The sequence below is a fragment of the Antedon mediterranea genome, chromosome 4 (assembly GCF_964355755.1).
Source record: "Antedon mediterranea chromosome 4, ecAntMedi1.1, whole genome shotgun sequence".
Classification (NCBI taxonomy): Eukaryota; Metazoa; Echinodermata; class Crinoidea; order Comatulida; family Antedonidae; genus Antedon; species Antedon mediterranea.
This window is the reverse complement of record NC_092673.1, coordinates 17138702-17148109: the sequence shown is the minus strand read 5'-3', so window position 1 is coordinate 17148109 and position 9408 is coordinate 17138702. Positions and strand designations below refer to the sequence as shown.

Genomic DNA, 9408 nt, shown 5'->3' with positions numbered 1-9408 from the left:
ATTTCACTATATTTTAAAATATTAATCGTAATTGAGTTACACTTAAATTTTAAAGATATGGGCTGAGTAAACGGGACCAGTGGTCCTACTCTAACTTAAACTGAACAACTAAGGAGGTACCCTAGTATAATTCTACAAAGTGACTCCCGGGAACAATCCGCCATTTTCTCACAAATACAGTATCAAATTTCACTATATTTTAAAATATTAATCGTAATTCAGTTACACTCAAAGGTTAAAGATGAGGGCTGAGTAAACGGGACCAGTGGTCCCACTCTTACTTCTACTGGACAACTAAGGAGGTACCCTAGTATAATCCCAGAAAGTGATTCCCAGGAACAATCCGCCATTTTCTCACAAATACAGTATAAATTTTCACTATATTTTAAAAATTTTTATCGTAATTGAGTTACACTCAAATTTAAAAGATGAGGGCTGACTAAACGGAACCAGTGGTCGCACTCTAAGTTATACTGGACGACTAAGGGCGTACCCTAGTATAATCCCACCAAGTGACTTTCAGGAACAATCCGCCGTTTTCTCACAAATACAGTATCAAATTTCACTATATTTTAAAAATCGTAAATGAGTTACACTCAAATTTTAAAGATGAGGGCTGAGTAAACGGGACCAGTGGTCCCACTCTAACTTATACTGGACGACTAAGGAGGTACCCTAGTATAATCCCACCAAGTGACTCCGAGGAACAATCCGCCATTTTCTCACAAATACAGTCTCAAACTTCACTATATTTTTTAAATCGTAAATGAGTTACACTCAAATTTAAAAGATGAGGGCTGAGTAAACGGTACCAGTGGTGCCACTCTAATTTATACTGAGCGACTAAGGAGGTACCTTAGTATAATCCCACCAAGTGACTCCCAGGAACAATCCGCCATTTTCTCACAAATACAGTTTAAAATTTAACTATATTTTAAAAATTGTAATTGAGTTAAACTCAAATTTTAAAGATGAGGGCTGAGTAAACGGGACCAGTGGTCACACTCTAACTTATACAGGATGACTAAAGAGGTACCCTAGTATAATCCCACCAAGTGACTCTCAGGAACAATCCGCCATTTTCTCACAAATACAGTTTCAAATTTCACTATATTTTAAAAATCGTAAATGAGTTACACTCAAATTTTAAAGATGAGGCTGAGTAAACGGGACCAGTGGTCCCACTCTAACTTATACTGGACGACTAAAGGGGTACCCTAGTATAATCCCACCAAGTGACTGCCAGGAATAATCCGCCATTTTCTCACAAATACAGTATCAAATTTCACTATATTTTAAAATATTAATCGTAATTTAGTTACACTTAAATTTTAAAGATATGGGCTGAGTAAACGCGACCAGTGGTCCCACTCTAACTTATACTGGATGACTAAAGGGGTACCCTAGTATAATCCCACCAAGTGACTGCCAGGAATAATCCGCCATTTTCTCACAAATACAGTATCAAATTTCACTATATTTTAAAATATTAATCGTAATTTAGTTACACTTAAATTTTAAAGATATGGGCTGAGTAAACGCGACCAGTGGTCCTACTCTAACTTAAACTGAATAACTAAGGAGGTACCCTAGTATAATCCTACCAAGTGACTCTCGGGAAGAATCCGCCATTTTCTCACAAATACAGTATCAAATTTCACTATATTTTAAAATATTAATCGTAATTGAGTTACACTCAAACGTTAAAGATGAGGGCTGAGTAAACGGCACCAGTGGTCCCACTCTAACTTCTACTGGACAACTAAAGAGGTACCCTAGTATAATCCCACAAAGTGACTCCCAGGGATAATCCGCCATTTTCTCACAAATACAGTATCAATTTTCACTTTATTTTAATTTTTTTTATCGTAATTGAGTTACACTCAGATTTAAAAGATGAGGGCTGAGTAAACGGAACCAGTGGTCGCACTCTAACTTATACTGGACGACTAAGGACGTACCCTATAGTGTAATCCCACCAAGTGACTCTCAGGAACAATCCGCCGTTTTCTCACAAATACTGTATAAAATTTCACTATATTTTAAAATAAATCGTAAATGAGTTACACTCAAATTTAAAAGATGAGGGCTGAGTAAACGGGACCAGTGGTCCCACTCTAACTTATACTGGACAACTAAGGAGGTACCCTAGTATAATCCCACCAAGTAACTCCCAGGAACAATCCGCCATTTTCTCACAAATACAGTCTCAATCTTCACTATATTTTTTAAATCGTAAATGAGTTACACTCAAATTTAAAAGATGAGGGCTGAGTAAATGGTACCAGTGGTCCCATTCTAATTTATACTGGACGACTAAGGAGGTACCCTAGTATAATCCCACCAAGTGACTCCCAGGAACAATCCGCCATTTTCTCACAAATACAGTATCAAATTTCACTACATTTTTTAAATCGTAAATGAGTTACACACAAATTTAAAAGATGAGGGCTGAGTAAACGGTACCAGTAAACGGTACCAGTGGTCCCACTCTAACTTATACTGTACGACTAAGGAGGTACCCTAGTATAATCCCACCAAGTGACTCCCATGAACAATCCGCCATTTTCTCACCAATACAGTTTCAAATTTAACTATATTTTAAAAATTGTAATTGAGTTACACTCAAATTTTAAAGATGAGGGCTGAGTAAACGGGACCAGTGGTCGCACTCTAACTTATACTGTACGGCTAAGGGGGTACTCTAGTATAATCCCACCAAGTGACTCCCAGGAACAATCCGCCATTTTCTCACAAATACAGTTTCAAATTTAACTATATTTTAAAAATCGTAATTGAGTTACACTCAAATTTTAAAGATGAGGGCTGAGTAAACGGGACCAGTGGTCCCACTCTAACTTATACTGGACGACTAAGGGGGTACCCTAGTATAATCCCACCAAGTGAATCCCAGGAACAATCCGCCGTTTTTCTCACAAATATTTAATTCCTAATACTATAAAAGCCATAAGTAACAATGAAAATGTAAAGAATGCACAAACTGCGTTTCATAGTTATTGTTGGCTGGAAAAAATAAGTGGGCTGGCTTATTGTTGGCTGGCTTATTGTTGGCTATACTTTATTGAGGGCGCAATCAATGTTTATCTCTAAAATCCTAAAATCATGGACCTATAAATTAGAATAGGTCCATGTCAAAATCGGAGAGCATTGGCCACAGTCGCATCAAAAAAACCTAATCAAGGGGAAACTCCGGGTTAATAAGATTATTTCTTCATGGTAAAATGGATACAAATATTATATTGCTGTAAATTGTAATAGGCCTACATTTCTTATCAAACATCAATGATAATATAATACATCACCTCTTCCAAAATAATCTTTCTTTTATAAAGAGTAATTTCCAATTTTACATTTGATTTTGTGCTTCTATCTTGTCCTGTTTTGTTTTCCAATATACATAACACAAATTAATTTGATTACAAGACAAGTAAGCCTCCAGTAAGATTCCAGTTCCAGCATATTTTACCTCTCTATTTTTTATAGTCTTATTACTCAAAATTTTGCATTGATTTGTTTTATATTTGTATTATGGGTAGAAAAAAAAGCAATTTTAAGGCTGAAAATGTATAATTGCAAAATAAGAAAACAACAAAATGTTTATTCTAGACAAAACTGGCAAGATAACATCTATTATATCAATTAAAGTATAGAGCCAACCTTCCTGAAGCCAGACACACTTCATCCAAGCTAAAAAGTATGATTTATTAAAAACATTTTATAAAAGCAAGAAAGGAATTCTGGTCTTTAAAATGGACTTGTTAAGAGTTTTCATAAATGTTTTGGGTTGGAGAGTTGACTGTATTTTACAGTTACAAATCAATGTAGCAGACAATGTAACACACACAAATAATCCTTTATATTGCTATACACACAAAACACAATGACTGATACAATGAATCAAAATATAAATTATTTATTGTTACAATTTTCTTTATACAGAAATAAATCATCTTATTTACATTTTATGTAATATTTTATCACTGTAATGTACAAATGTATACAAAATAGTAGTCTGGGCTCCAGACGGAGTTTTTTCTTAATATTAGTAAAAATATAAATATTTTTGCACATATGGCGTTTCATACATGTATTACTTGAGTTTGGTGTATTTTCAGACAAAAATCGCGGTCGAAATAAAAACAAATAAATAGAAAAAAAAACAATACAGACTTTGGGAAAATCTAACAAAATAGCTGAGAATCTTTACTCACAGCTTTATCACTTTATGTATAGAGATATTATATAGTGAACTATTTATATATATACAAAATGAAAATAATTAAAATAAACAAATCCTAATGATTGCTTGTATTGCTGCTTCTAAATATTCCAGTAATTTTATTATAATAAAATTACTTAAGTCATTTTTGTCATATTAATAAAGTACTTAAGTCATTTTCTTCTGATTAGCTTTAATTTTAACATTTTTTACTTCCAATTTCTTTTCCCTTTTCATTGTTTAATTTCATATTTTCTGTTTGTTTTTAAACTTGACTGCAACACTTTTTGTGTCACTGATTCAAAGGTGAAGGTCAACAAATAAATAAACTGCATCTAAACCAAATAAACTTTTAAATGTTGAGCTACTCACTAGATAGGTACAAATGGTGGGTCATTTGTGCTAAATTGAAATGTTGAAGTTGTAAACATAAAATGAATTCTATATTGCATTATCGTTTTATGCAGTTAGTTTGTTTTCATTTAAAAACAATTTCCCAAAAAATGTTAAGGGCGATTAAACACATACATAGCTAATGTTATTCAAATTCATTTAAACAAACAAATACCAAATTAATATAAAATGGAAACCAATAAAAAAAAGCAAAGCTTTAATCTTACGGTTGCATAAAATATGTATAATATTATACTTTATCTCTTAGTGTACGTGAATTCTGTAATCCGATTGGTGAATATGTATGAGATATAATTCCGTATTACGCCCATTTACTCAGTCAAGCAGATCAGAAAGGTAATATATCCCGTATTACCTGTTTGATGTTTCTACGCGCGCGTTGTTCATGTATTGTATTTTTATCGTTGAGCGCATGCGTAGTTGTGATTTCAACCATCGAATATGAACCCGTATTCGACGGTCTGTAAAAAAAGCTAATCGTAATCGTCGAAATCTCCCTATTGTTGTTGTGATAGCTAGAGGTAAAAATGGATGGAAATAAAGGTCGTCGATTTCTGTTTGGAACAATTTTTTGTATACGGAAGCTTAGACCAAGTTTAATTAAATTTATGACACAAGATACTGTATATATTTGTTTTTTTTCTTTGTCTCTTGTCCAATTGCTTATATGTGTACACTAAGAGATAAAATACGGGAAATATGTACGTTCTGGTTCCATATTCCATTCGGCCTTCGGCCTTTTGGAATATGGAACCAGAACGTAGATATTTCCCGTATTCCGTGAACAAGCAGGGTGTAACTATTAGTATCTGTACAAACAAATATGCTAACATTACATTGACAAATAAACGGTTGCTCATTGCTCAGACAATAGTGTACTTACTACCTGCATTGTGATATTACAATACATACACTGAGGTACGATACATATACATTATATTACAATACAGGACATTATATCGCTAAAGAAACGGCTGCTTATTCAATAATAATATTACAATTATATCGTTAAAGAAATGAGAGCTCAATTTGGAAAGTTTCTAGTGATTAATATTTCCAAAAAATAAAAACAGTAAACATGAATGGCTTTAAATCTCATTAGCTGCAATAGGCCATGTGAAGTGTGTAAAGTTGTCAAAGTGTTCCCTAAATAAAAACAGTAAACATGAATGGCTTTAAATCTCATTAGCTGCAATAGGCCATGTAAAGTGTGTAAAGTTGTCAAAGTATTCCCTAAATAATAACAGTAAACATGAATGGCTTTAAATCTCATTAGCTGCAATAGGCCATGTGAAGTGTGTAAAGTTGTCAAAGTGATCCCTAAATAAAAACAGTAAACATGAATGGCTTTAAATCTCATTAGCTGCAATAGGCCATGTGAAGTGAGTAAAGTTGTCAAAGTGTTCCCTAAATAAAAACAGTAAACATGAATGGCTTTAAATCTCATTAGCTGCAATAGGCCATGTGAAGTGTGTAAAGTGTCAAAGTGTTCCCTAAATAAAAACAGTAAACATGAATGGCTTTAAATCTCATTAGCTGCAATAGGCCATGTGAAGTGTGTAAAGTTGTCAAAGTGTTCCCTAAATAAAAACTGTAAACATGAATGGCTTTAAATCTCATTAGCTACAATAGGCCATGTGAAGTGTGTAAAGTTGTCAAGTGTTCCCTAAATAATTATTATTTTCATTATTTATGTTATTGCAGTCCATTGTTTGCTTGCATAGTTATATCAATTGCACTAATGGTAAACTATAAACCAATCCAAAGTCACCTCTACTTTTTCTCATCTTTCAACATCTTCTTAACAGATTTAATTTTGTCTTTACTCAGCAACCCTCGAGGAACAAAATCCAAAATTAAACTCCAGCTGTCAGTATACCCCTTAAGGACAGGGAAGTTGTATCGCCCATCAAGAGTTTTTACATCTGAATCACTAATACTTTTTCCAAGATTAAAAATCTTTTTTGTGTGTGCTGAAAATGAAGCTACCTTACGCTTCTTGATATTTTTGAAAGGATGAAGCTTTTCTCTATTGACTGACTGAAAGCCAAATTGTTTAGTTACTTTTATTGCATCATACAGTACAGACAGATTTGTTTGACTCAATTGCCCATTCGCAGATAAAAGAGCTAACAGTTCAGTTGTACTGGTAACCCTTTTCAACTCTTCAATGTCGTCTACCATTTCTATGAATAGAACTTGTAGTCTGTTAAGGAGACCACGATCATCAAACCATTTTGCAAAGTCTGCAATCAACTGTCTAAAATCATCCTCTGAGAAATCTATATGGTTGAAAAAAAGTTCCAATATTATGAAATAATATATAAATGATGCTGCATACGAAAATATGTAATATCCAAAAAAAAAGTACGTACAAGGTAGTTTATTTTAAAATGTGATCACAAACGTTTTTGACCACAGGTGTGATCAAATAATCACCTGATAAAATGTTAAAATAAATTGTGGAGAATTAACTACCTTGTCTCGCTTGTTTTTTTTTATAGAAATAATGTTCTACATGCACAACCTTATAATCAGCTTTAGAAATAACAGTAAAACTAAATACCATTCCCATTATTTTGTTATCTTATGTTAATAATTAGTATTATTCTTTTTATTATATAATAATATAATCCTAGAAATTCATCATTTAAACATCAATTTCTTTGTCAGTATCATATCATCATCACTATAATATATGATTATATTGTTTAAAGGTTTGCATAGAGTGCAAATAAACACTAGTAAAGTCAGGTTAGGCGTATATAAAATGTGTTTCCAAAAGGAAGTAAAGTTGTAAGGTTGAGAAACTCTTTTCGTATCATAATCTTTATCTACTAGTAACTTACCTTCTCTTGGTGTGGATTGGTGACTGGATGATGTGCCTTCATTTTGGTCCTTATCACTACTGCCTAAAAAGGATCAAAATAAGATGTATATTTCAAATTAGGAAAATATTTATAGTACACAATGCCTTTTTACAATTGTCTGTGCTGTTGAATTATGTCGACAGCGAGTTCTGTTGTTGCCTTTGAACATTGATAAATTATCTTTTGCTAAAATAAAAAGCACTAGTCATTGGCATTAACAAAGGCAAATACTTGATTACTAGTTTATTATGTATATTATGTCTATTTAGTTTAAATATACTAATTTCAATTAATCACCTTGACCTGTTTTTCTTCTTTTTCTTTTCGTTGGCCCAATTTCATCTGCAAATAAAATAAAAAATATTCCAGTTTAACCTTCTATAAGTGGACATCCTTGGGTCCAGAAAAAGTATTTTATAGAGGTGTCTGCTTATGACGGATTCAGCTGATAGGGGGAGGGGGGACTTACAAGAGGTATCCACTGCATACAATGTTTACCTATCTAATCACTTGAGCACAAAGATAAAATTGCTATGCGAGTAATCTACAACAAGTGACAGCTCATCTGAGCTTATTCAATCCTTCACTTGTCATTGGTCAAATTACTTATGTTGTGCCTACGTTCTTGTGTTGCATACTATACTATATGATTATATTGTTTAAAGGTTTTTATTATTATATTATATATTGTTTGAAGGTGTGCAGAGTGCAAATAAACACTAGTAAAGTCAGGTTACCAGTACACCATGTGTTTTCATAAAGGAAGTAAAGTTGTAAGGTTGAGAGACTTTCTCATATCATAATCTTTATCCACTAGTAACTTACCTTCTCTTGGTGTGGATTGGTGACTGGATGATGTGCCTTCATTTTGGTCCTTATCATCACTGCCTAAAAATGATTAAAATGAGATGTACATTTACTAATTAGAAAAAAGTTTATAGTACACAATGCCATTGTACAGTCTGTGGTGGAATATTGACAGTTCCACTGCATACATTGTTTAACTATAATCACTTGAGCATCTCACATGGATGCAATACAAAGATATAGGTTGCAATACACAGCTAATATGAGACCTATCCAATCCTTCACTTGTCATTGGTCAAATTACTTATGTTGTGTCTACGTTCTTGCATTGTAGTGATAATCCAAACCTTATCCACATATTAAAGTCTTTCCATAGAAAAAACTATTGTAATACTGTACTTAAAACTATTAATACACAAACAAGTTTTTGAAAGATAAAATTATATATTACCTATTAAAATATAAGAATATGTTTTTATAAATATATGGCCTATTTAAACATTGAACTTCCAACATTAACATTTGTTTTAATTTTAACTATCTTGACATTATTAAATAAATTATAAATTGCTAGTACAACTGGTAGGAGGGATGAAGATATCACAGCTAATAACAGCATGTTGTAACAATGTATAGATTATCAATAATGATTCTGATAGTACTACTACTGGTAAGAGGAATGAAGATATCACAGCTAATAGCAGCATGTTGTAACAATGTATAGATTATCAATAATGATTCTGATAGTACTACTACTGGTAAGAGGAATGAAGATATCACAGCTAATAGCAGCATGTTGTAACAATGTATAGATTATCAATAATGATTCTGATAGTACTACTACTGGTAAGAGGAATGAAGATATCACAGCTAATAACAGCATGTTGTAACAACGTATAGATTATCAATAATGATTCTACTAGTATAATCCGGGAGCCCATGAAGATTTGTTTAGCATTGCGAGTACAAAAGGTCTGAGGCATAGAATATGTCAAGTGGGGTCCAGGGACCATCAAACGGCCGTTCTTAAGTTCCCGCCCCTGTACCAACTCTAGGGAGGGGCGCTCAAAATACCCC

General features: G+C 32.9%; 1 protein-coding gene across 1 annotated transcript; it reads right to left on the bottom strand.

Annotated features, from left to right (window-relative positions):
- Window positions 1-6349: 6349 nt before the first annotated feature.
- Window positions 6350-7889, bottom strand: LOC140048052 (uncharacterized). Its single transcript, XM_072093059.1, has 3 exons — window positions 7822-7889; window positions 7504-7566; window positions 6350-6936 (listed from the first exon to the last, which is right to left on the bottom strand). Exon 3 carries the CDS (start codon window positions 6836-6838, stop codon window positions 6428-6430), a length of 411 nt encoding a protein of 136 aa, XP_071949160.1. The 5' UTR covers window positions 6839-6936; window positions 7504-7566; window positions 7822-7889; the 3' UTR covers window positions 6350-6427.
- Between the last annotated feature and the right edge of the window lie 1519 nt (window positions 7890-9408).

Coding starts and splice junctions, on each gene's coding strand:
- LOC140048052 (XM_072093059.1), bottom strand. CDS start 6,838: ATGGTAGACGACATTGAAGAGTTGAAAAGGGTTACCAGTACAACTGAA.